We start from the raw sequence: 27,096 nt of genomic DNA, 5'->3' as shown, positions 1-27,096 counted from the left end.
TACCTGTTGCACTACCAGTTTCTCTCCCTAAACAGTTTGAGTTTCTGGCTATCGACCTGGAATATGGAAAGGATTGTCATTTATGTATAGTTGGCTGCTATAGACCACCTGCAGCTATCAGTGATGCTCTCACCTCACTGTCAGCTGTTTTAATTGATCTGCTTTCTAAAGATCTTGTATTATTGGGTGATTTGAATTGGAATTGGTTGACATCAAACTCAGATCAGTTTAAAGCATATTGTGATTCTGTGAATCTTACTCAACTTATTGAATCACCTACACGACCTAATCATACTGTAAGAACCCAAGCAAGTCCACTCTAATAGATATTATACTAACAAATAAACCCCATAAATACACCTATACAGGGGTTTTTCCTGATGATGTCAGTGATCATTGTACTGTAGTTGCTATAAGGAATTGTAAAATTCCCAAAGTAAAACCTAGAATTATTACAAAAAGGAGCTTTAAATTGTTTGATACTCAAGGGTTTCTGCATGAGTTGTTTGCATCTGACTGGGATAGATTGTTTTTAATACCTGATGTGACCACTGCATGGCAGTATTTTCACACTTTATTTGTGAAGATCGTGAATAGGCATGCACCTGTTAGGATATTCAGAGTAAAAGGCTGTGATAATCCATGGTTCTCAAATTAATTATCTGAACTCCTTCATGAAAGAAACTTGGCTTGGGTCACAGCGAGGAAATCGGATACAGAAAGAGATTGGGTAGCATTTAGAAAATTGAGAAACAAATGTACAGCTCTTATACGCAGATCAAAATCTGAATACTATCTAAATGAAACCTCACAAAATCTAAATAATCCTATTAAATTTTGGAAAACCATCAAATCACTTTCTCCCTCCACATTATCTAATGATTTTCCTGATCAAATTTTAGTAAAAGATAGTCTTATTACTAACAGGACGGATATGGTAAATAGCTTTAATAAACATTTAATTTCTTCAGGTTCTATTTTTAATGAAATTTCTGTGAGTGATATACCAAATCCATCTCCTCTTCTGAGAGAAGATAAGCCCTACTTTTAGCTTTTCTCCAATTTTAAGAAGTGACGTTTTAAAGGCCTTAAAAAACCTGGACATTAAGAAGTCTGCAGGGCCTGATGAAGTTGAGCCATATTTTTTGAAAGTGGCTGCTGAGATCATTGCTGGCCCACTAGCTTATATTTTCAATTTACCATTAGAACAGAATGTTGTCCCTGATGTCTGGAAATCTGCTCTGGTTGTACCCCTGTTGAAAGGTGGTGATCCAACCAACTTAAATAATTATAGACCGATTTCTAAGCTATCAGTTATAGCCAAAATGTTTGAATTTATTGTCAGCGAACAGCTAAAGGAATTTTTGGTTAGTAACAGCATTTTGTCTAGGTTTCAGTCCGGTTTCAGAAAGAGTCATAGTACGGTAACTGCCACTATGAAAGTTCTAAATGACATTACCTGCGCCCTAGATAATGGAAGATCATGTGTTGCAGTGTTTATTGATTTGACTAAAGCTTTTGACACTGTCAATCATGGTATTCTTCTATCGCGTTTACACAGTATCGGTCTTTCTGAAACCGCATTAGGTTGGATTAGGAACTACTTAAAGAATAGGTGCCAAAGGGTGCAAATTGAGGGGTCTCTTTCTGATAGGCTCAGTATTGAATCTGGTGTGCCACAGGGGTCCATTTTGGGTCCCCTGTTATTTACACTATATATTAACAATCTTGGTGATAACCTATCAGACACAAGTATTCATTTATATGCAGACGACACCATAATTTATTGTTTTGCATCCTCCATTGATAGTTGCATTTCAAAGTTGCAGGAAGCATTTGTAATAGTTCAGCGCAACCTCCTTTCTTTAAAACTAGTTCTGAATGATAAGAAAACAAAATGCATGGTCTTTTCTAGGAAACATAAGCGTGAATCTTCTCCACCACCTCTTTACACTCTGCAGGGTAAATCTATAGAACTGGTCTCCTCCTACAGATACCTAGGCTTTGGGCCCTATCTTGCACCCAGCGCAATTGACTTTGTACACCGACGCATGTTTCATTCCTATTTTGCACCCGCGCAAAGCGTGCTTTTCCCTCCACAGACGCACGTCGCTAAACTAGGGAATGAACTTGCGCTCCCTGGGCGGTTCAGCGCAAAAAAGGAGGCGTGTTCCGGCGCAAACAATCCCTGGTGCTATTTTACTGTTCCATAAAACAATTGCGCCACTGGCCAGAAAAAACCTAGTCTAAAGTCAGTGGCGCGTTGTTCATTATGCTATTTTAAGGGCGCATGCTTGACCATAATGTATAGCGTGCACAACGCGCATACACTTTGATTCTCTAATCTACACAGAAGCAGCAGTTTTCATTTTTGCAAATCATATTACAGTTTTTCTCGATTGCTTAAACACATTTCTTGAAACTATGACTCGTATTCTCAAAACTATAAACACAAATCCATAACGTCTCACCCAGTTCCCCAAACATCCTATTTTCAGGTCAAAATGAAGCTCTACACTCAAAACCATTCACTCTTGCTGAAAAACCAAACTTTGCCCTCACACTGGACACACAAGCCCTCAAAATCACACACACTACAACATAGTCTAACACACTGGTGCAATAAATTCAAAACAACATTTCCAAAACTGGTAAGTTATGTTACTTGTGGTTCCCCGCCTCACAAACCTTTTCACATGATGAACACCAAAGACACAACCAATGGATACACTGGCACATTTTTATTCATTCATGTACTACACAGTACAACACACATACACACACACAAAAAAAGTTTTTTTTTTTTTACTCTCTCCTCAAATTTTTTTTTTACAGTATTTACTTACTTACAGTAAGATGTGTGTGACCATCATATGACAGTAAAAGAGCACACACAAAACCTTATTCTACACTGTCAAAAATTTGTAACACTGCCCAATCAAAAATTTCAATTGACCGATAACATCTAAATTTTTCAATTGGCCCAAGTGAAATTCTGTAAATTCTAAAATTAAATGTACAGATTTTCACTTGGGCCAATTGAAAAATGTAGATGTTATCGGTCAATTGAAATTTTTGATTGGGGAGTGTTACAAATTTTTTACAGTGTATGTGGAATTGTATTGGAATGGTAAAGAGTGTTAGTAGGTGACAGGAGGGCCTCGATCCACTCAAGGAGACAATATGATGAACACGTCTAAGAATGTTCCACGTATGGTTGAAATACCATCATTTGCCTAGAAAGATAACATTCTGGGAGTCAAGACTATAAAGGATGAAGGATGCCCTCCCTTCACTGTTACACTCTGCAGCCACTCTGTGTGACTGTACGACTGCTGGCCTTTTCTTGCAAGAAAATAAACCTCATCAAAGACTATTGGAAATGTTTGTCTCTTATTCAGTGATAGAATTCTGTTTGCCACCACACACCTCCCTGAAGGTTCTCGAGGCGACGGTAAAGCGACTCAAATTTGGCCTTACTCGTAGCCCAGCCTCCCTCATAGTCATACCATTGACAAAGACATGGGCAACTAGAGTGGCTTGAATTTCATCTGAGACTGCTTGTCTTCTTGTCCTTCATCGTCCTCCTCCTCCTCCTCCTTATCCCTCCTCGATCTCTTCCTTCATGTCTTTCTGGATCCATTGTTCCAAAACTCAATAAACTGATTTGGGCCCCTTTATCTATCTATTAAAGGATCTGATTGATGTGTGTTAAATTTTGACTCTTAGTGTTTCCACCTGGATAATTGTGTGCTAACTGAGCTGAAGCTGTGCTAACTTGAGTGAACAATATTGAGTGCTAGTGCTTTATACATGACAACATGGTGTAGGCAATGAGAAATGAAGGGATTTGTGTGTAGAGTTTTGCAGTGACAGTTCAACAAATTTGACTCATGTGTCAAAACAGGGAATAGTGTTTATAGTTTAGTGAAATGGGTGTGCTTTTTGATAAATGGCATTATGGTTTTGAAATTTTAGTTCAAAAGCCTGGTTATAGTGTTTAAGCAATCGAGAAAAACTGTATTACAAACGATAGATAATAGCCGTTATAATAGCAATACGCCAAGGAAAAAGTGCGTCTGCTCTTAAAGGGAATGTGAGATGACGCTCTGATTGGTTTATTTCATGTTACGCCCAAACCACACCTATGAATAATGAAGCTACTTCAGACCAACCCATTTTAGATTTGCGCCGGGCGCAAGAGTCATTTATCCCGCCGGGAAAATAGCAACAGCGCCGAGACCCGTCCACAAAGTTACTTGCGCTTTGCGCTTTGACACTTGCGTTTCAGATCGTTAAAATAGGGCCCTTTGTGTTGGAGGAGGACTTATCATTCAAGTTACATGTTAAACAATTGCTATCTAAGTTAAGGCTACAGCTGGGGTTTTATTTTTGGAATAGTGCCTGTTTTTCACAGTCAGCCAAGAGAAATTTACTTTGTCTGTTTTTATTATGTTTACTGTGTGCTGCTACCTTGGCCAGGGCTCACTTGTAAATGAGATATCTATCTCAATGTGATTTTCTTCCCTGGTTAAATAAAGGTATAATAAAAAAAATAATTAAAACAAATAAAACAAACAACAGAACTATAAAGGCTATTCGAGAACAGATGCAATCATATCTGTCCTATTTGCTAATTAATTATTCAGTGTCATTTATGAATTGATTTAACTGGTTGGATCGAATCAGCTTGTTCACAAATCAGACACCACTATCGCGTCCTGGAGCATGTGACAATTTCTTCAGTTCAAAATAACAAGTAACAAAATGTTTTTATGAAATGTAGTGGAGTAAAAAGTACAATATTATGCTTTGGAATGTAGTAAAAGTAAAAGTTTCCCAAAATAAAAATACTCTGATAAAGTACAGATACTTATAAAATGTACTTAAGTACAGTAGCGAAGTAAAAATACATTGTTACTGTCCACCACTGAATAAAGGCTATTTACATAATACTTTCATTATTTTGACACATGCTACTCCACATACACTCTAAAAAACACTCAGATGTTTCAACCCATGTTTGGGTCAAATATGGGCAAATAAATTTTTTTATTACATTTTTAAACCCAACGATTGGGTTTGTCCATATTTTACCCAAACATGGGTTGAAACAACCAAGCATTTTTTAGAGTGTAGGAAGACGAGACATAATAATAGTTACTGACCTGATGCAGACAAATAGTTAATAGTAGACACAATGCTGAAGCGGATTGATATCATCTTGGTCTAGAGCGAGGTTTACGTAAGGTAAAGTGAAAATAAGCGGGGCAGTCTGAAATCTTCCCCAATGGCTCTCAATAGCCACTTTTCCACTGTCGGACCGGGCAGGGGCTAATAACCTCGGGCCTGGAGCACTGAGCCCAAAACCATGCTGCGTTTCCAGAGTCGGGCCAGAAGCTCCACTACGCTTCACTAAAACAAGCCTCTCTTGAACAACATCTCACAAACCTATCATTTCACCAACAAATGGAAGTTTAATCAGAAAACGAATCAGAAAGAAATCACTGGAAACAGCGTGATCGCAAAACTAACATGCATTTTTGTTGTTTACTTGAATATTTAAAACCAAAACATTGATGTTTTACCACAGTTTTGCAATAATACGTGATACATTCATCATAATGAATTATTTTTTGTCAAGATTGAACATTAGGCCTCGTTCAGATTTTCAGTCCAAATCCGATTATTTGTGTATCTAACTGGAATCTGATCTAAAATGATTGATGTCCACACTGTGTATTAGGGTTGTATCATCGATATCATCGTCCATCGTGATGCCCCTGTCAGACCAGCCCAGTCTCACGGCAGTTAGTGAAAGGTCACGTAATTTAATCTATTGATTCGTGTACACCAGTGGCTGGGAACCTGTGCTCGCGAGCCACACCTAGCTCTTTGGAAAAAATCATGTGGCCCGCGAGGTCTCTCACCCTTTACCAACAAACGATCGATAAAAAAATTAAAAAACACATCAACAGAGATCGGCTCTCTGCAGAAAAAGCAGCCAATTACAATTCCCTTGTTGTACAGCCTACCGAAGTTGATGAAAAGTTTATGATAATAATAATATTCAAGTTGTACAGGCAAAGGTGCGTGTTCAGTGCTGTTCGCGAGTGTCACGAATCACCACAGCAATCAACTAACACTTACGTTTCTGTGGTAAGTTGTAACCTCCAGCTCCAGCACTGAATTCAAACAGCTGCAGCTTGTTTAAGGTAATGGTGAAAACCATTTTAGAACAGCAGCGAAAATGTAAAAGTAGGCTATATAAGCTTTAAAGCCCCACTAGGTAAGATTTCCGTTTTGGTCAAACAACGACCCCTACAGTCGCTGTGGAATACTTGTAATTAACGTTACTGTCGTAAATACCACTCACGCAGCAGTCTCTTCACTCACGGCCTGATCCCCTGTATACCGGTCCCTGTTCAGTCGGATGGAAGCTATAACGAGTGGAAATAAGGTGTGGCCCCTTTAAGAGCTGCGCGCGCCCTGTTGAACTGGCAGTCTGTATTGTATGTGCGCCTCGAACACCCCGTAAGCGGGTTGTTTCTGTTTGATGCTCATTCTTGTCCTATTTTTGTCTATCAAGTAATGCTGTGGACGGTAGAACATGTGACAGACAGTTACACGAGTTCGATTGGGGAATAAACACAACGCGTTACAAATCGTCGGACTATCGAACAAGCACAGCTAGCCTCTGAAGATGTCTACTAATCCATCAACAAGAACGCCAGGTGCTTTTTAGCTCACACCAACCAGTGAAAGCTTGTCCGAGTGATGTACAATATAAGCAATATAACGTTATTTACAAGTCCAACAGCATGTGAGGACGTGTTGTGGGAAGTGAGGTAGCCTATGCCGTAAAGCAGTCGAATTTTGTAGTTCTTTTTGTGCTGCTCGGGTTACTACCCGAAACCCGAAGTTTTAAAGTACGATTAAAAACGATACAGACCCCGTCAGGCTATGGCAGACGTGTCATTCAACCTATTTTAAGTCGATGTACCATCACAAGAGTCTTGGAAATATACTATGAAGGTTGAAAAGTTACCTAGTGCTGCTTTAATATATCCTTTTATTGAAACGGGTGTTTTGCTGTGCAAAGAGACATTTCGAAACATTTCACCCACTGGCCGCTGGTACTTTAACTTTTGCCGCAGAGACCCTTTATGTCCTATAAATGTGTCGTATTTTTGATAATCCTCGCAGATTTCAGTGGACGATTTTGTTTAAAGTTATTAATAACAAAACATGAATGAATTAGCAGGATGTGCTTTATATTGAAAAGAAATATTAAAAGCGCGACAGGATGCTGTGCGCGTGCTCCGAGCGCAACACGGACAAGCAAAGTAGCCTTTGTCTTCGGTTGCGCACCTAAACGCCCAAATAAACACAGAAATATATCAAAATGCCAAGTCGAGTATTCACGTAAACACAGTAGATGTAAGTCTCTCTCTCTCTCTCTCTCTCTCTCTCTCTCTCTCTTTTTTTTTTGTGATGGTCAGCACGATTCCGTATCATTAAGAGCAACCCCCCTACAATCGTCCATCGCAATGTTTTACTGTAAACATCGTCAATTGCCAATTTAGGGGACATCGCCCAAACCTACTGTGTATTGCAACTGTGACGTTGCGTTCGTAGGTATACGCCAAAGACAACAACAACCAAAACATTGAGGGGTTTGCAATAGAGATGTTGAGGCAGCGTTCAGAACCGGAGTCTGGTATGTACGGCCTTTTCCGCACTGTCGTCTCCTCCGGTTTCAAAATATCAAAAGTCTCCTTTATTGTAGTATCCTGGAGTAACCACTAGGTGTGGTGTTTGTATTAAAAGTGTTGTGTGTTCTGACCTGTAAAGGGAGTTGAAGAAGATTCCCCCATGTGTGAGGTATGGAGTGTTATGTCTGTTGCTGTAACTGCTGCAAACAGAGTAGCAGGCCCCTTCTGTCTCGAAAGACAATGGCTGCGCCTTCTTTATCTTTTTCAGTCAATTTTGTTGTTGGCAACATCTGGAGTGGCTCAGTAGTCCTATCCGTGCATGGCAGTCTCTGCCGCAATTTAGGCAGACAAAGCTGGATGGCGGGTTGGAGTCATGGCTTGGTTTCCTCTCCTTCTTGCGACTTCTTTTGTCCTTCAACTGCTGGAGTCTCTTCACTTCTCCCCTTTGGATTCCATCACTTACTGTGGTTCTCCATGCGCTGCGATTTTCTGCAAGTGACTCCCAGGTATCTGGGTTTATACCAGTGGTTTTCAAATCACGCTTGAAAACATCCTTGTAACGCAGTGCTGGTCGGCCTAGAGGACGTGTCCTGTAGCTAGTTCACCACATAGTATATCCTTGGGAATACGGCCGTCCTTCATACGGCGCACATGACCTATCCATCAGAGCCGACGTTGAGTTAGCAAAATGTGCATGCTGTGGGAATTTGTCTGTTCCAGGACAGATGTGTTGGTGATCTTGTCTTCCCAGGTTATACCAAGGATTTAACGCAGGCAGCGGAGATGGAAACGTTCCAAGCGGTTTTCCTGTCTGGAATATGTCGTCCAGGTTTCGCTGCTATACAGCAAGGTGTTGAGAACGCATGCTTGGTATACTCTGAGTTTGGTATTCAATGAGATGTTATTGTTGTCCCACACTTTCATGCTGAGTTTGGACAATATTGCAGCAGCTTTTGCAATAGGTGTGTCTATTTCTTTGTCAAGCGACAAGTGACTGGTGATGGTGGAGCCCAGATACTTGAAGTGGTCAGTGTTTTCTAGCACCTTGTTGTCAATGCTGATTGATGGTGGTGAAGGGACATTTTGGCTCATGACATTGGTCTTTTTAATGCTGATTGTGAGCCCGAACTCTTTGCAGGCATGGGAAAACTGACTGAGCAGCTGCTGTAGTTCTTCTTCAGTGTGCGCCACCAGGGCTACATCGTCTGCAAACAGCATCTCTCTAATGAGTACTGAGCGGACTTTAGTCTTGGCTTTCAGGCAGGTCAGATTGAACAACCTTCCGTCACTCCTGATGTGTAGATGAACACCTTCTTTGGAGTGTCTAAAGGCAAATGTTAGCAGCATGGAGAAGAAGATGCCAAACAAGGTTGGGGCAAGGACACATCCTTGTTTGACGCCGCTCTTGATTTCAAAGGGTTTAGAAGTTTCGCCATCACAGCTTACTATCCCCTTCATGTCATCATGAAAAGAGGCTATGATGTTGAGCAATTGTGGGGGGCAACCAATCTTCTGCATCAGCTGGAGCAGACCCTTCCTGCTCACTAGGTCAAACGCCTTAGTGAGGTCGATGAAGGCGATGAAGAGTGGCATCTGCTGTTCTCTACATTTTTCTTGAAGCTGACGCACAGAGAATATCATGTCCACTGTACCCCTTTTAGCCCTGAATCCGCATTGTGACTCTGGATAGATGCGGTCAGCAATGACTTGCAGTCGTTTTAAGATCACTCTAGCAAACACCTTGCCCACTATGCTCAACAGTGAGATGCCCCGGTAGTTATTGCAGTCACTGCGATCGCCCTTGTTCTTATAGAGTGTAATGATCTTAACATTTCGCATGTCATGAGGCACCATCCCTTCTCTCCAGCAGAGGCACAAGAGATCATGTAGCGGTTCCAGCAAAGCTGGTTTACCACACTTGATGATCTCCGGTGGTATGCTGTCCTCACCTGGTGCCTTGCCACTGGCTAATTCGTTGATGGCTTTGCTGAGATCTTCCAAAGCTGGCTCAGTGTCCAGGTCATCCAGCACTGGCAGGTTTTCAAAGCTGTCGAGGGCTTCTTGGGTAATGATGTTTTCTCTGGAAAAGAGTTCCAGGTAGTGCTCAGCCCAACGACATATTTGCTTGTCCCTGTCAGTGTTGACATCTCCTGTTTTGGACTTCAGGGGCGCAGTTTTCCTTGTTGGTATGCCTGTTGCCTGCTTGATCCCCTCATACATTTTCCTAATGTTGCCAGTGTCTGAGGCTTCCTGGATGTTGTCTGAGAGTTGGAGCCAGTAATCGTTTGCACAGTGTCTTGCTGTTCGTTGTGCTTCATTGCAAGCAGTTCTCAGTGCTTGCATATTTTGCTGGCTGGGGTTTCACTTGTAGTTGATCAGTGCATCCCGTTTGCACCCCTCAAACCAGTCCGTGCTCTTGGGTTCTTTCTTTCCATATGTCAAGAGTGCAGAGTCAAAGATGGTATTCCTTAGGAAATTCCATTGATCTTCTGCATTCAGCCCCTCTCTTTTGGCCAGAGTCTCTTCAATTCGCTTGATGAACTCCTGGTTTTTGTCAGCGTAGGCAGTTTTGCAGGTATCGATCTTTGGTTGACCTTTCTGTTTCTTGTGGTGAAGTTTCTTGGGCTTCAGTTTTACCTTGGAGGCTACCAGAGAGTGGTCAGTATCGCAGTCGGCACTGTGGTATGCTCTGGTGTTGCAGACACTGTTCAGGGAATCCTTCCTAGTGATAATCAGGTCTAGCTGATGCCAGTGTTTTGACCTGGGATGTCTCCAAGATGTTTTGTGACAGGCCTTGTTCTGGACAAAGGTGTTAGTCACACAGAGGTTGTGATAGCAGCAGAGTTCTAAAAGTCTCTGACCATTTTCGTTCATGTTTCCTTTGCCTTGATGACCTAGGATGCTTGGCCAAGACTCTCTGTCTGCACCAACCCGAGCATTGAAGTCCCTCAGAAGATAGACTTGTTCTGATGATGATATGCCCTTGATGATGTGGTCTAGTAACTCGTAAAACTGGTCTTTGGTCTCAGTTGAGGCTAACTGTTTTAGTGCATAAATACATATAAGATTTATAACACCTTGGACTGTTGAGAGACGTAGGGTAAGGGTTCTCTCTGTACCACCTGTTGGTGGCTCAATCATACTTCGTAGAGTGTTCTTGACAGCAAACCCCACCCCATATTCTCTGGTTTCCTCTGCTCTTTTCCCTTGCCAGAAGAAGGTATAGTTTCCCTCCTTCAATGACCCACTTTTTGGCAGACGCGTCTCCTGCAGAGCTGCTTTGTCGATGTTTAGCCTTAGCAGTTCACGATCAATTACTGCTGTCTTGCGAGTGTCATCAATGGCTTGAAGGTCTTCGGTCAATCCAGTACGCATAGTGCTTACATTCCAGCTTGCGATACGAAGAGCTGGAATCTTCGGTTTATCCTTTTTATTATTGCTTGGTGCAAGGTTAACGGTCAGCTTGTTGAGCAGTGCTCTTATCTCCAGGCACCCACTGGAGCAGGCAGACCGTGGCGTGTCAACACCTAACTGGCCGGGGCTGCCCGGCTTGAGGCAGGCAGTAGTTGACAAGTGGAATACTAAGATTCCTCCCACCGTCAAAGACAACCCGTGGCGTCCCACTCTACTCTTAAAACTGGTTTTAAGGCGCCAGTGATCCGCCTACGACCCTTCTCCTGTTAGTTGAAACAGTTCCGCCGGGCTTAGAAGCTAAGCCACACATGAAGGCCAGGAGCTGGACTTTGGTTGTCAGACGCTATTAGACACGCACGCCATAGGAAGCACTTTATAGGTAGTGGGAGCTTATCCCCACTACCACCTCCTGGCTGTAACAACCTTTGGAACCAATGCAAACGGAAGTAAAGTAATAACTACACTCAATGCATGTAGCAGTCTGACTTATATTGAAGATACTACGGTTATATTGTAATTTTCTGCTCATCTGGCACTTTCCAACAACACAGCATTGTTTCGGCAGCGACTTTCAACATGTTTCCTATAACAACCAGAGGTGGGTAGAGTATCCAAAAACTGTACTCAAGTAAAAGTACAAGTACTTATAGAAATATTTACTCAAAGTAAAAGTAAAAGTAATAATCTTAATAGTTAATCGAGTAAGAGTAAAAAAGAATCCAATTAAAAAAACTACTCAAGTAGCGAGTAACTAGTTACTTTGGATCATATAGGCATATATATATATATACAGTATATATATATATATATATATATATATATATATATATGAAGACTTCATGATGCAAAAGCCTCTGAGTGCCATCTGAAATTTTCTTCTAAAACAATCATTTTTAGCAAGCTCGTATATTTAAGTTCAGTAATTTCACTTTAATGACAATTAATAGGTAGGCTACTTTTCATTGCCATTTAAAGGTGCTCTAAGCGATCCCGGGAGTCGAAACTTCTTGTTGACATTCGAATTGTTGTCAATCAAAACGGAGGCTAGCTAGACCCTCCCTCCTCCTCATCCCTCCTCCCCATCCCTCCTCCCCTCCCTTCCGGCATAAAGGAAAGTCAAAGTAGTCACAAACAAAGTTAAGTTTTACTGATACTTCATTCAATGTGTAATGTCGCCAAGTTAGATAAAGGATTTTATATATTGCAGAACAGAATGCAGAAAAAGAGAAACATTATCTTAAAATCATTTCGCCACCTGAGGTTATAACTATAGCTCCCATACAAGGACGCAATAATAACAAGATAACGTTAGCTTCGCGTTTCCCAGTGAGCATAAACAACGGCGGCGTTGTAAACAAATTTAGTCAAAGTTGTTAATAGCCTATAAATAAACATTCAAATTCATAACAAACAGTGGATGAAAACAATCATTCACACAAATTGTCGACCTACTGTGAATTTGCTTGATCATTTACAATAGAGATTGATCGCTAGCTGCTAGAAACATAACGTTATATGTTGTATTCACCAAAGTTAACGCTGACTGCATAGTTCTAGCTAATTACATCCTTGTGTTGGTTTGGCGAACATGAACGTCAGTTTAGAAAGAAAGATGGATTTACCTGTTCTGCAAAAACAGAGCAACTATGTCGGATCGGAAGCCCTTTTGCCGGCGGAGTTCTCGCCACCTTTAAAAGGTTTTTCCGATGTAAATTCGGGACTTCGCGCGTTCCTTATCCTTGTACCTCTTCTTTGCAATTTGTTCATAGGAACGCCGTCTCTTTGGTCGTGTTTCGGCCATAATTCAAACTTCCTTCTTCATGCTTCTCTCTCCTCCACACGCTCCACACCCACTTCATGTGCACGCGCACTAAACCCCACCCTCAAATACTTCTTGTCGGTGATTGGCTGGAGAACTGTTTGTTGTGTTTCATGGTGCGGGTGAGCCCAGTTTGTTTTTGTTGCCGTTTGTGGAGCCTGTGGTGTCTAGAGAGACCGCGTTTTTTTACAGTGTGTTCAGGGGACAGGCAGCTAGCAGATAGTGAGGAGATGTTTGCTGTATGTGACAAAAAATGTTTTGGCCTAAAAAACGCGTGGCATCGCTTAGAGCACCTTTAAGTGTGAACATAAACATACAAGCTTGATAAAAATGCTCTTTTAGAAGAAAATTTCAGATGGTACTTAGAGGCTTTTGCCTCTGAAGTCGTCATATATATAAAATGATATTATTTAGATTTTGTTTATTTAAATTACTATTATTATCAGCTATCTTTGCAACAAAAACAGAAGAGTGACGTAAGCATTATTTCTGCCATCTGCATAGCTCGAAAATCATTGCCTGTCCTCTGGTTTGTATAATAGTAACTTATACAACTACATTTGGATTATTAGACAATGTCGAAATAAAGTGAATCTGCAGAGTGTTGCATTCAAAGGCATGTATTGACAGTGAAGAGTTAAAAACTCTTCACATGCTCGCGCTCATGACTGCTACTGAACATCTGAACACACAAAAAAAAACAAATAAAAGTACATCGACGGATCTTCTTCTGACTGTTCTCCAAAATATAATCAAATGTATATTTCTGCAAGCATGTTTAAACTGGTTAACTGTTAATGTATATGTCCAAAAAAACGGGTAATGTCATACTTTCTAGTATCGTGGCGTAATAATCTTCCGTCAGGATTCCGTCAGGACCAGCGAGCAGCATACAAGAGGCACGGCAAGAGCGCGCAAGTGTGTTTTTCTAGAATACTCTGTTCTCCTGTTATTTCAGGGCTGCATTTTAGTCAAGGTAAGCCCATCTTCGATTCTCTGCTTATTTTGTATTTTTAACTTCACATAATTCTGTATTTTAGTTAGACGCGTTGCCACATTAAACAACAGCCGCGAGTGAAAATTATTATTGCAGTCTAATTTGCACTTAAGCCTTTGCTCCTAGCAGTTTCGATTTGGCACATTTTCGCGTTATTCACTTAATTGCCCGACCGAAACAGCTGTACTCACTCAAGCGGTGAAAGCATATCTGTGTAACTTGCGCGCTGTCGCGGAAGCATCAGCGGAAGCGTTCAGCTCTCGTGTTCAGCCTCCTCGTGTTCAGATCTACTCGGGTAAAGACCATCGACTCTACCTGCGCGACTCCACTGAGCAAGGACACCAGAAAGGCACTTAAGTATCTCCTTTTCCCTTTTCCTTCCCTCTTTTTATCTTATTGTTCACCTTAATCAACGTGCTTTCAATACATTCCTGTTATCTCTCGGCAACGCCCTTTCATCACGCGCAAAAGGCAGCGCAATACTGCCAATCTGCGTCCCATTCTCTCATCCTCACACCCTCCTCTCTCTCTTTCCGTGGGTCTATGGAATTGTCAGTCAGCAGTCAATAAAGCTGACTTCATTCCAGCCTTTGCATCTCATTCTACTCTTAGTATCTTGGGCTTGACTGAGACCTGGATTCGTCCAGAAGACTCAGCAACCCCCGCTGCTCTCTCTAGCAATTTCTCCTTCTCTCACTCCCCTCGCCAGTCTGGGAGAGGTGGGGGTACAGGGCTTCTCGTTTCTAACAATTGCAAATACTCCACGCTCTCTTCTCTATGCAACAACAACTCATTTGAATATCATGCTATTACACTTACAACTCCCATTAAGATCCATATTGTAGTCATTTATCGCCCCCCAGGTCAGCTGGGAAACTTTGTAGATGAGCTGGATGTGCTGCTGTCCTCCTTCCCTGAGGACGGCACCCCACTTCCAGTCTTCAGTGACTTAAACATTCATCTCGAAAAGCCGCATGCAACAGACTTCATCTCTCTCCTAGCCTCCTTCGATCTCAAACGACTCATCACCTCAGGTACTCACAAATCAGGCAACCAACTGGACCTGGTTTACACACGCAACTGCACCACAGAGAACATTTTGGTGAGACCTCTCCATGTTTCAGATCATTTCCTCATTACTTTCAGTCTACAACTCTCTACCCCTGCACCACCACCCCCACCACCAGTCACTTTCAGACGAAACCTGCGCTCACTTTCTCCCTCCCATCTCTCCTCTGCCGTGTCATCCTCTCTTCCCCCACCCTCACAATTCTCATCTCTGGATGTGAATACTGCAACGGACACCTTATGCTCCACTCTAACCTCTTCTCTAGACATTATCTGACGATTTTGCGAACTTCTTCACCAACAAAACAACAGCTATCAGCAGTCAGTTCTCAGCTCCACACACACAGGAACCCAGACTGACCCCTTCCACAGCCAATAACCCTCTGTCCTCCTTTTCTTCGCTAACCGAGGAAGAAGTATCTACACTTCTCCTCTCCAGTCATCCTACCACCTGCCCTCTAGACCCCATCCCCTCACACCTTCTACAAGCCATCTCTCCCACACTTCTACCATCACTCACACACATCATCAACTCATCCCTCCATACTGGCACCTTCCCTACAGCATTCAAGCAGGCTCGGGTTACTCCACTGCTTAAAAAACCAACACTAAACACATCATTTGTAGAGAATTACAGACCTATCTCCCTCCTACCATTCATTGCGAAGACACTTGAAAGAGCTGTTTTCAACCAAGTAACATCCTTTTTGTCTCTAAACAACCAGCTGGATGTCAACCAATCTGGCTTCAAGAAAGGGCATTCAACTGAGACTGCATTACTGTCAGTCACAGAAGCCCTACGGATCGCAAAAGCTGCTTCCAAGTCTTCAGTCCTCATTCTCCTGGATCTGTCTGCTGCCTTCGACACTGTGAATCATCAGATCCTTATGTCCAGCCTCTCATCACTGGGCATCACAGGAACTTCACTCCACTTGTTTGAGTCCTATCTCACAGGTAGGTCCTTCAGGGTCGCATGGAGAGGCGAGGTATCCAGAACTCATCAACTGACCACAGGGGTTCCCCAGGGTTCAGTTCTTGGACCCCTCCTCTTCTCTATCTACACTACATCACTGGGACACATCATACAGGCACATGGTTCCTCCTACCACTGCTATGCTGATGGCACACAGCTCTTCCTCTCATTTCAACCAGATGATCCCACAGTAGCTGCACGGATCTCAAGCTGTCTGGCAGACATCTCCACATGGATGAAGGAACATCACCTGCAGCTCAACCTGCCAAAGACTGAGCTTCTCGTCCTCCCTGCCAATCCATCTCTACAGCACGACTTCACCATCCAGCTAGACTCATCATCAATCACCCCATCAAGGTCGGTCAGAAATCTTGGAGTAACGTTTGATGACCAGCTGACCTTCACAGATCACATTTCAAAAACAGCTCGATCATGCAGGTTTGCGCTGCACAACATCAGGAAGATCAGGCCTTTCCTAACTGAGCATGCAACACAACTTCTCGTCCAGGCCCTGGTCATTTCTAGGCTTGACTACTGTAATGCTCTTCTGGCTGGACTTCCAGCATGTGCAATCAAACCTCTACAGATGATCCAGAATGCTGCAGCTCGTCTTGTCTTCAACGAGCCCAAGAGGGCCCACGTCACTCCTCTGTTCATCTCTCTGCACTGGCTACCTCTCGCTGCTCGCATCAAGTTCAAGGCATTGACGCTTGCCAACAGATCTATCACAGGCTCAGCTCCCTCCTACTTTCACTCACTCCTACGAGCCTACATCCCTACCAGACGCCTACGATCGGTCAACGAGCGACGTCTCGTGGTTCCATCACAGAAAACCACAAAATCACTTTCCAGAACATTCTCATTCACAGTTCCATGCTGGTGGAACGCTCTCCCCACCCTCATCCGGAATGCAGAATCCCTGACAACATTCAAAAGACAGCTGAAAACCTATCTATTCCGTGAGCACTTAACTTCATAAAAAAAAAAAAAAAAAAAAAAATAAAAAAAACTTTCCCTTTCAAACATCACTTATCAGGCTTATGCTACTCTGAATAATGCCTGAACTTCGTATTTTGAGCACTTCTTGCGTTGTTGTTGTTTTTGCCTCTTCACGATGACTCGCTTAATTTAGTCCTAATTTGTAAGTCGCTTTGGATAAAAGCGTCTGCTAAATGACTAAATGTAAATGTAAATGTAAATGTAATCTGTTTGGTTGTAAAATGTATTACCTGAGTGAAATGAAATCGAATATATCGTCCTGACTCCTGTGGAGTCATTCATTCACAGACAGCTTACGAAGATGTTCAACTAATAAAGATCTTCATTGCTGGCAAAAATATGATGCATTTGAAGATTAGCTCTCACTTGACTGTACTGTAGGTCCACTGCCACTTCATCTAACGCTCTTGATGTGCTTAAATCTTCCTGTTACGACTCCGAGTCTAGTGTGAATTGAAATCGCTTCAGATGATTCAGTGCGTGCAGGAACTGAACAGAATCCGGAACTGAATCATTCAAACTGATTCGCGAACCGACTTAGACAGATCTGCCAACTTGTTTGATGAAGTCTTTGAACAGAATCGACTCAAAAGAGTGATTCATTTGTGAATTGAGCATCGCTCAAGTCCAGAAAAAAAGATACAGTGCGCTTGGAATAAACTACGCATTTAACAACACATATTGCATTAAAATAAAGTAACGAGAGGAACGTCGCCCAATGTAACGAAGTAAAAGTACAGTTTTTTCATTAGAAATGTACTCGAGTTAAAGTAAAAAGTACCCACATTCAAATCTACTCTTAAAAGTAAAAATTTTCTAAAAAAGTACTCAAGTAAATGTAACGAAGTAAATGTACTTCGTTACTACCCACCTCTGATAACAACGTCTGACGTTTATGTTTTACGCGCTGTGAGAAAGTCACACAAACCACGCAAAATCCAATCAGATCATTCAGACTGAGACAGATTTCCAGAAATGCGATTTAAATAGCATTTCAGACCACATATGAATGTAGCTTGAAACGGATTTGTAAACATCAGATTTCATGTGATTTTTAACCATTCACACTATCTAAATCTGATCATATTCCAATCGGATTTGGATTGACAATCTGAACGAGGCCTTAGTCACACAGAAATAAAGTGGTTTACCGTTATTTCACAAAAGAAAGAGGACATAACTACTTATTCAGTCGCATCTATTTCTGTTTATTTGTAGTCACAGGACAGTATGTTAACATCACATTCAGAAAGAACGATAATTTCTACAAATATGCCACCAAAAATTCGACCTGAGGAGCTTTAGCATCTCTCCCAGTACCGTTATATTTTCAGTCAGAGAAACAGAGGAAGCTCCTGAAAAACCGGAGTTGCTTTATTTTACGACATATGCAGAGCTAAATATGGATATCAGACTGAGTTTTGAGCTAAAATGATTTTAGAAGTCTTTATCATACTGATGTTAGCTGGTATATGGAATCATCCGGCACTGCCGTCTCCTGATTCCGGTAAACTCTGCCTTTGTTCATGACCACTTCTCAACCCTGAGTTGGCCCACTTTGGACCAAGGTATTTGTGTATACAAGGTATACTTTGGGCCTGACAGTGGAAACGCGGCTAATAGGTTGGTTTCACGTGACGTCACGCTGCTGCATCGCGAGAGCGCGAAATTCAGATGGAGGGCAGGAAGTGAAATAGCTGAGGATCTGCTGTCTGAAATAATGCCAATGTTTTGTGTAGTTTACGGCTGTCCAATCGTTCTAATCGGGAAAAGGGAAAGGGTTTTTATAGAGTACCGAAGATTGTCACTCATAAAGGTGAGAAATGTAAAAAGCTCACAGAACAACATAAAAAGTGGATTTTTAACGTAAGTTACGTCTGCGGTCGGGAGGAGCAGAGTCTGTTAATGCCCGTGTCTGCAGCGACCACTTCGTCGGAGGTATGTTAGCTAGCCAACGTGTTTTTTGTGTCTGTGTTTATATAGCATTAGGTTGTCGTTAAATGCTCATTTACTTTGGCCTCGTTTACACTGTTGTGACCCAATTCCGATTTTTTGCTCATATGTGACACAGATCCGATGTGTTCTATGACAGTGTAAACAGGAAAAAAACGCATGCATTCGGATATTTCGAGATCGGTTTCAGGCCTCATTCACATGTGTAAATAAATCGGATATGTGCCAATGCGACTGTCATGTAAACAGGCAGATCGGATTTTCTGAGGCATTAGGCGACGTCTCCACGGTTAAAGCCAATATTTACAGTTTTTTACAATTGCTATGACAGATTTTTCAATACTTTTAACAATTTTCCAAAACTCTTAACACAGTTAGCACTACATCCATCTGTGTAAGCTATACTATTAACACATTTCTTGTTGCTTTAACACAAAATGCATACAATTAACACAAATTTAAAATGCTTGAACTTCTTTTACACACAAGCTCAAACAAGACCAAAACAATGGATTTTTACTGCCAAATTTACCAATGCTTTAACACTGTATGTCAGAACAGATAACACCATGTTCTAAACCTAACCTTACAGGCTAAAGTCAAGATAAACAGCTGCTTATATTGTGAATTGAAATTGTATTTTATTCCATTGCTACTGAGAAACAGCTGATTGAAGTTATGCAAATATGGGACAATGTGGCATTCCACCATTCCGTCTAGTCACAGCCTGGTTTGACGCCCATCAGAGGATGATGTCCATTTTCCTTGCCCCTTACTTCCCTTTCCTCAACCCCATTGAGGAGTTTTCTCAGCCTGGAGATGAAAGGTTTTTGACCATAGTCCACAGGACCAAATGTCCCTCCTGGATGCAAAAGATGCTGCATACCAAGACATCACAGCTGAACACTGCCAGGGGTGGATAAGGCATGCCAAAAGATTCTTCCCAAGATGCCTTGCCAGGGAAGATATCAGGTGTGATGTGGATGAGAACATATGGCCTAATGCAGATTAGAAGATGGCTTTTTCTGTTTGTATATTTTGTATTTTCACATACAGTAATACTGTAAATGGCAGCTATATTGCATATTTTTGTTATCTTGCAGAAATGTCCTGTTGCAAATAAAGCCGTTACTGCAGCAATTCTGTCTCTGTCTTCTTTTTTTCATAAACCATACATTCTATAAAGCTACTCTAAGAAGGGTCATTTATTTTGTTGTATTGAATTTCTGCTGCAAAAAAAACTACAACAAAATGCATGCATTTACATTACAAACAAAACAAAAATGTAGAGCAACTTCAAAAAACTGCAGTGCAAAACACAATCTATGATCAATACAATACTGTCTGTTGTATAAGGGCAGAATTGACACATAAAATAATGCAGTTTCTGTAATTTCAGCTGATGATAGTGTTTTTTTTGTCATTGTGTTATGATTGACTAAATGTTCCTGTTGGAAGAGAACATGTGTTAATGTTTTGAATAATTATTTGATTTTGAAACATGTTTGCAGTGTTTTGTTAGACATAGTGTATTGTGTTAGTGTATTATTGTATTTTGAAAATTAGTTTTGGAGTTTAGTTTACAATGTGTGATTTTGAGCATGAAATTAACCGTTTTGCCAATTGTGTGTTTTAGGTGTGTTGATGCGTTAAGAGTTTAGGAAACTTGTTAAATGTATTGAAAAAACTGTCATAGCAATTGTAAAAAACTGTAAACACAATATGCTCCCACCAGTCCCGAGATCTCTCTCACACACAATAAATAAAGCATATGTGCAATGATGGCACTTTTTGTCCTCTTTCACCTCAAGATCATGGTGATGTTTGGCGAACTTAGCATATATTGCAGAGCTAGGATCAAGCATATTTCGCGTCCACCCATCTGTGCAAGAGAATTGAACCCTTTAAGCATGCGCAATGTTTCAGATAGTATGGCAAGTGTAAACACATGAATTGGATATGGGTCAGAGTTGAAAGAACGTGTAAACGGACGGTAAAAAAAATCGGATAAAGGTACAATATGGACACTCCGCAACGGTTTCCTCCATAGACATATTCTCCATGTTTACTTCCTGCCCGTCATCATAATCACGTGAGTGAAACCCAGCTATTAGAGCATGCTGCAGTTCCATTTACATTAGAAAACTGTGGGGCGCTGTAGAGCTCAGGAGGACCGATGGCTGCTCCGCTTACTATAATAAATACATGCCTACCGAATCCATGTGCTACATTTGAATATATCCTGCTCACTTTCCTACTTAAAATAGTCCAGAAAATCACAAAATATTTGTTACAGAATGCTGAACACTTTTACATTTTAATATTGATTACAGTTTTTCTCGATTGCTTAAACACATTTCTTGAAACTATGCCTCATATTCTCAAAACAGTAAACACAAATCCATAACGTCTCACCCAATTCCCCAAACATCCTATTTTCAGGTCAAAATGAAGCTCTACACTCAAAACCATTCACTCTTGCTGAAAAACCAAACTTTGCCCTCACACTGGACACACAAGCCCTCAAAATCACACACACTACAACATAGTCTAACACACTGGTGCAATAAATTCAAAACAACATTTCCAAAACTGGTAAGTTGTGTTGCTTGTGGTTCCCCCCCTCACAAACCTTTTCACATGATGAACACAAAAGACACAACCAATGGATACACTGGCACATTTTTATTCATTCATGTACTACACAGTACAACACACACACACACACACACAAAAATATTTATTTTTTTTACTCTCTCCTCTATTTTTTTTTTACAGTATTTACTTACTTACAGTAAGATGTGTGTGACCATCATATGACAGTAAAAGAGCACACACAAAACCTTATTCTATGTGGAATTGTATTGGAATGGTAAAGAGTGTTAGTAGGTGACAGGAGGGCCTCGATCCACTCAAGGAGACAATATGATGAACACGTCTAAGAATGTTCCTCATATGCTTGAAATACCATCATTTGCCTAGAAAGATAACATTCTGGGAGTCAAGACTATAAAGGATGAAGGATGCCCTCCCTTCACTGTTACACTCTGCAGCCACTCTGTGTGACTGTACGACTGCTGGCCTTTTCTTGCAAGAAAATAAACCTCATCAAAGACTATTGGAAATGTTTGTCTTTTATTCAGCGATAGAATTTTGTTTGCCACCACACCTCCCTGAAGGTTCTCGAGGCGACAGTAAAGCGACTCAAATTTGGCCTTACTCGTAGCCCAGCCTCCCTCATAGTCATACCATTGACAAAGACATGGGCAACTAGAGTGGCTTGAATTTCATCTGAGACTGCTTGTCTTCTTGTCCTTCATCGTCCTCCTCCTCCTCCTCCTTATCCCTCCTCGATCTCTTCCTTCATGTCTTTCTGGATCCATTGTTCCAAAACTCAATAAACTGATTTGGGCCCCTTTATCTATCTATTGAAGGATCTGATTGATGTGTGTTAAATTTTGACTCTTAGTGTTTCCACCTGGATAATTGTGTGCTAACTGAGCTGAAGCTGTGCTGACTTGAGTGAACAATATTGAGTGCTAGTGCTTTATACATGACAACATGGTGTAGGCAATGAGAAATGAAGGGATTTGTGTGTAGAGTTTTGCAGTGACAGTTCAACAAATGATGTTTTATAAACAAAGTTCGGGAGGAGCACGTTCAAATAATCAATCCAATCTACTCGTCATCAAACAATTATGTCTACCCTAATCAGCATGACAAGAAGTATATATATATCCACTCTGTCAATTCACCTAATATTCCTTGACAGTTTTCCAGCATCCCTCCACCACCCCGACTCCTCACCCTTGGCTCAATCTTTACAGCCAGGAATACGGGGGGAATACTCTGGGTTCGGGCCGAATACCGAGCCCGGAGCCCTCTCCTCGGACAGCACGCCAAATACGCATTTATTCTATCTGACTTATTTGTAAGTGTGAACTAGTGAAATTTGACTCATGTGTCAAAACAGGGAATAGTGTTTATAGTTTAGTGAAATGGGTGTGCTTTTTGATAAATGGCATTATGGTTTTGAAATTTTAGTTCAAAAGCCTGGTTATAGTGTTTAAGCAATCGAGAAAAACTGTAAGTTTAGAGGTCTATGTTTTGGATGAATATTTTGGCTGCTCTTACAGATGGCCCGCGGCTTGAATTGACGATTGGCTCTTTTATTTAGAAGGCGGGAATTACTCTGCCATATTGTGCGTTGCACTTTCGAGCTTTTTTGCATTTTTTAAAATGTAAAAATGCAGAAAGTTGTGAGTGATGGTCAGGTTTAAGGGTAGGGTTAGTGTGTGTGTGTGTGTGTGTGTGTGATGGCCAGGATTAGGGGTCGGGTTACAGTGTGTGTGTGTGTGTGTGTGTGTGTGTGTGTGTGTGTGTGTGTGTGTGTGTGTGTGTGTGTGTGTGTGTGTGATGGACAGATTTAGGGGTCGGGTTAGTGTAAGGGGACAGAATATACAGTTTGTACAGTATAAAAACCATTACGTCTATGGAGAGTCCCCATAAAACATGGAAACCCAATGTGTGTGTGTGTGCTCTTTTTCAGTGAGGATTGTTCTGCTGGGAAAGAATGTGTCAGAAAACAGCCGAGTGGGAAACACTATACTGGAGACAGAAGCGTTTCACAGTGAAGCTTCATCGTCTTATTCACAGCTGCACAGTGTGAAAATCAGTGGACCGGTGGAGAAGAGAAATCTCACAGTCATCAACACTGCTAACCTGCTCCAGCCACAGCTCTACCAGTATCAGATCACACAGAGAGTGAGAGAGTGTGTGTCTCAGTCTGCTCCAGGACCTCATGTGATCTTACTCGTCCTGCAGTATAATGACTTCAGTGATGAGGATCTGAGAAGAGTGAGAACTGTGCTGAAACTCTTCAGTGAGAAGGCCATTAAACACACTATAGTGCTGACTACTGATGGAAGAACACTGGTTACTGAACACAGCACTGTGATAGAGAATGGCTTTATTCATCAACTAACTAAAGAGTGTGGAGGAGGACATGTTCAGTTTGATGAAAACCAAAAGGCATTCTGCTCTGTGATATTCGGAAGAGTAGAGGAGATGATCAGGGGAAATGAAGAATATCTCAAATGTGAAATACAGATGACTACAGAAGGAACATCGGTGGATGGAGACAACATCGGACCTGTAGCTTCATTAAGGACAGACCTGAAATCTGATCACAAAAGAGAGAGCAAACACAGTGAGAGTCAGAAAGAAGAAAAAAATCATTTGATTCGTGGGATAACAGGAGTATTCAAAAAACGTAAGTTTTCAGATTTTTATTGTCAAAAATATTTAGGGATTGTGGTCAAATCAACAGTTAACCATCACAAGCTTTAGTTACAAGAGAAGATGCTGTCAATTGAGGAAAAATCCCCCTCATTTTGCATGGGATTAGTTTATTCAGATCCCACCTACAAAACTTTGGCTCAGTTCTTGAATTAGATTTTTCTCTCAAAACAATAAGGTCAGGAGCCTCATTTATAAAACATGCATACGCATATATATATATATATATATATATATATATATATATATATATAATGTATATATGCGCAAATGTGCATATTCTTGTTCTGTGAACTGTTGACTTTTACAAGTAAATTTTTACATGCTGTTGAAATCTGTATCTAAAAAGGTAAGTGTGAGAACAAGAGCATTCAGCTGGACAAAACTGACATTAGTGTGTCGTGTAAAAAGCAGCCAGTGTCAACAAAAGCACTGAACAAATATGAAATTTAATAACAAATATTTCCATGATGAAAAAACATCTAAACATTTTTTATTTGACAAAAGCACTTTTTATTTTGGTGGCATTGGCCAATTTAATGACACAATAACTAGTTTTTGAAGCATGAATTAAATGATTTGAGTGAGTTACTACATTTTGCAGACATGCAGTAGTTATAATGTTCCAGCAATTAGTTAGAGAATGTTAAGACTGTTTCAAAGCCAAAGCAGAAAAAGATGCTGATTCTGCCAACAAAAGTCCCAATATTTCAACAGTAAATATTGGGACTGGAATCAAAAAGGTATACAGTACATACCCTGATGTTAGTTTTTAAATGCATGTCAGATCTCAAAGTGACCCATCTAAATAAATCACAGTTTGAGCAGGATTTAGTACTGAGCTAAATCTGTAGCAGGTCTGCACTCAATCTATTCACTTTTGCCTTTTCTTTTATTACAGTTAAAGGTAAAAAGGAGCCAGGTGAAGATCATTCAGGTAATCCATTTAGCTGTAAGTTGTTGGTGGTGTTGTTTGTGGGACATGAACCAGATATTCAGGACAATTGTGGTTATTATGAAGAAAATGTTGAGGTTATAAAATGGTGTATTTGTAGAAAAAAAAATAGAAGTAGTTGATGGCAAGTTAGTTTTTAAATACAATCTAATGTTTGTTTTATCAGGGTCAAACTCTTACTGTGTAGATCTTAGAAAGTGTAAGTAAATAATTAATAAACTTCATTCATACGTCTTAAATATTTCTATGTTCTGTATCACTGTGTTGTGTTTGTTTCCTTTTTCTGTTTAGAAGATAACTGAGTCTTTAAATCTCCTTTGTAAAAGCTTTACGAGGCATAACGTACCCGGTTACTAACATAACCTCGGTTCTCTCTAGAAGAGGGAACGAGTATTGCGTAAGATGCTTACGCTATGGGTAAAGTAATCTTTTCTCGAGATATGAAGCCAAAAAAATTATCCTTAATTTTGTATATATTGTCAATGCGTTGCAGCAGCTGGCAGACCTAGAGCGGGCTGGCTAGCGTGCTCATTGGCTGCTCTGAGGCAACTGCAGCAGCCTACCACTGAGCCCTGCGTGACGTCACAGCCCGCCAGAATGGGGGTGGTTTAGCGTATAAAAGGACGGGCTCGGGGGCTGCTTACCTGATTTTCATCGACTGAAGCGAGATCAGCTCGGGGTGTGAGCACGGCGGGTTACGCAATACTCGTTCCCTCTTCTAGAGAGAACCGAGGTTACGTTAGTAACCAAGTATGTTCTCTTACAAGAGGTTCTCTTGTATTGCGTAAGTTGCTTACGCTACGGGAACCCTTTGTCAACGCCGTGCGCGACAAGCATCCACCACATAAGTCCCAAGGGCACACCCGGGGAACATATATTTAGTGGGAGTAAGACTGCCAATAGAGTGGGCCAGTACATATACATAAGCACACAGTGTCATGTGGCAAAACGTACAGAGCGACGCCGCCGGTCCATACTGAGAAGAGAATATCAATCCTCATAGTGCAGCTCAACCAGGGGAGCTGGGATAAACGTGAGAGTAGCCTGCGCATGAACGAATTCTGAACAGCACATACTCATAAGTTAGACTGACAAAAGTCTAGCCTGCAAGGCAGGGACTTCCAGGTTATAGAACCTAACAAATGTAGAGGGGGAGGCCCAGCCTGCCGCCATACAAATGTGGTGAATAGAAATCCCACTGGACCAAGCACACGAAGAGGCCATGCCTCTAGTGGAGTGAGCCCTGATGCCCAAAGGGCACTGCAGGTCTTTAGACGCATACACTGCCACGATAGCGTCCACTATCCATCTGGACAGACTCTGTTTCAAGGTGGCGAGACCTTTGACGCGCCCACCGAACGAAACGAAGAGCTGCTCTGAGCGCCTGAAGGCGGCGGAGCGCGTGACGTAAATCCTTAAAGCTCTAACGGGGCAGAGGAGGTTAACAACGAGCTCGCCACCAGATGCCAAATGATGAGCTGAAACGCAGCTCTGAGTCACCCTGATACGCAGACCGCCGGAAGCCCAAGCTCGGTGTGGTACTCGTGCGTTCAGCCAGCGCTGTAGGGGCCACATACGTAGCAAGCCCAGCTGAAGTACTGCTGTGGCTGAGGCCATACAGCCCAACATTCTCTGAAAGGTTTTCAGGGGAACAAGGCTGCCCGTCTGGAATGAAGCGGCCAGGCGTTGAACACAGTGCGCGTGCTGTGATGACAGGCGGGCCGTCATAGACACAGAGTCCAGTTCTATTCCCAGAAAGGAGGCTGTCTGACTGGGCAGTAATGAGCTCTTGGTCCAGTTGACCGTGAGACCCAAATTGTCCAGATGGTTGAGAAGCAACGTTCTGTGAGATATTAGTTCCATCTCTGACTGTGCCAGAATCAACCAATCGTCCAGATAGTTCAG

General features: G+C 41.6%; 1 protein-coding gene across 1 annotated transcript in view; it reads left to right on the top strand.

Annotated features, from left to right (window-relative positions):
- Positions 1-27,096, top strand: part of LOC311295721 (uncharacterized protein) — an 82,227-nt gene that overhangs the window by 33,948 nt on the left and 21,183 nt on the right. The window contains exons 2-3 of the mRNA XM_084417212.1: positions 23,488-24,210; positions 25,138-25,173. Coding sequence (XP_084273338.1) covers positions 24,006-24,210; positions 25,138-25,173 — 241 coding nt within the window. The 5' untranslated portion in view covers positions 23,488-24,005. The remainder of the gene's footprint in view (positions 1-23,487; positions 24,211-25,137; positions 25,174-27,096) is intronic.

Source organism: Rutilus rutilus (assembly GCF_951802725.1).
Source record: "Rutilus rutilus genome assembly, chromosome: 8".
Lineage (NCBI taxonomy): Eukaryota > Metazoa > Chordata > Actinopteri > Cypriniformes > Leuciscidae > Rutilus > Rutilus rutilus.
Note: the sequence above shows the minus strand (reverse complement) of the source record. Positions and strands in the feature narration are given on the sequence as shown.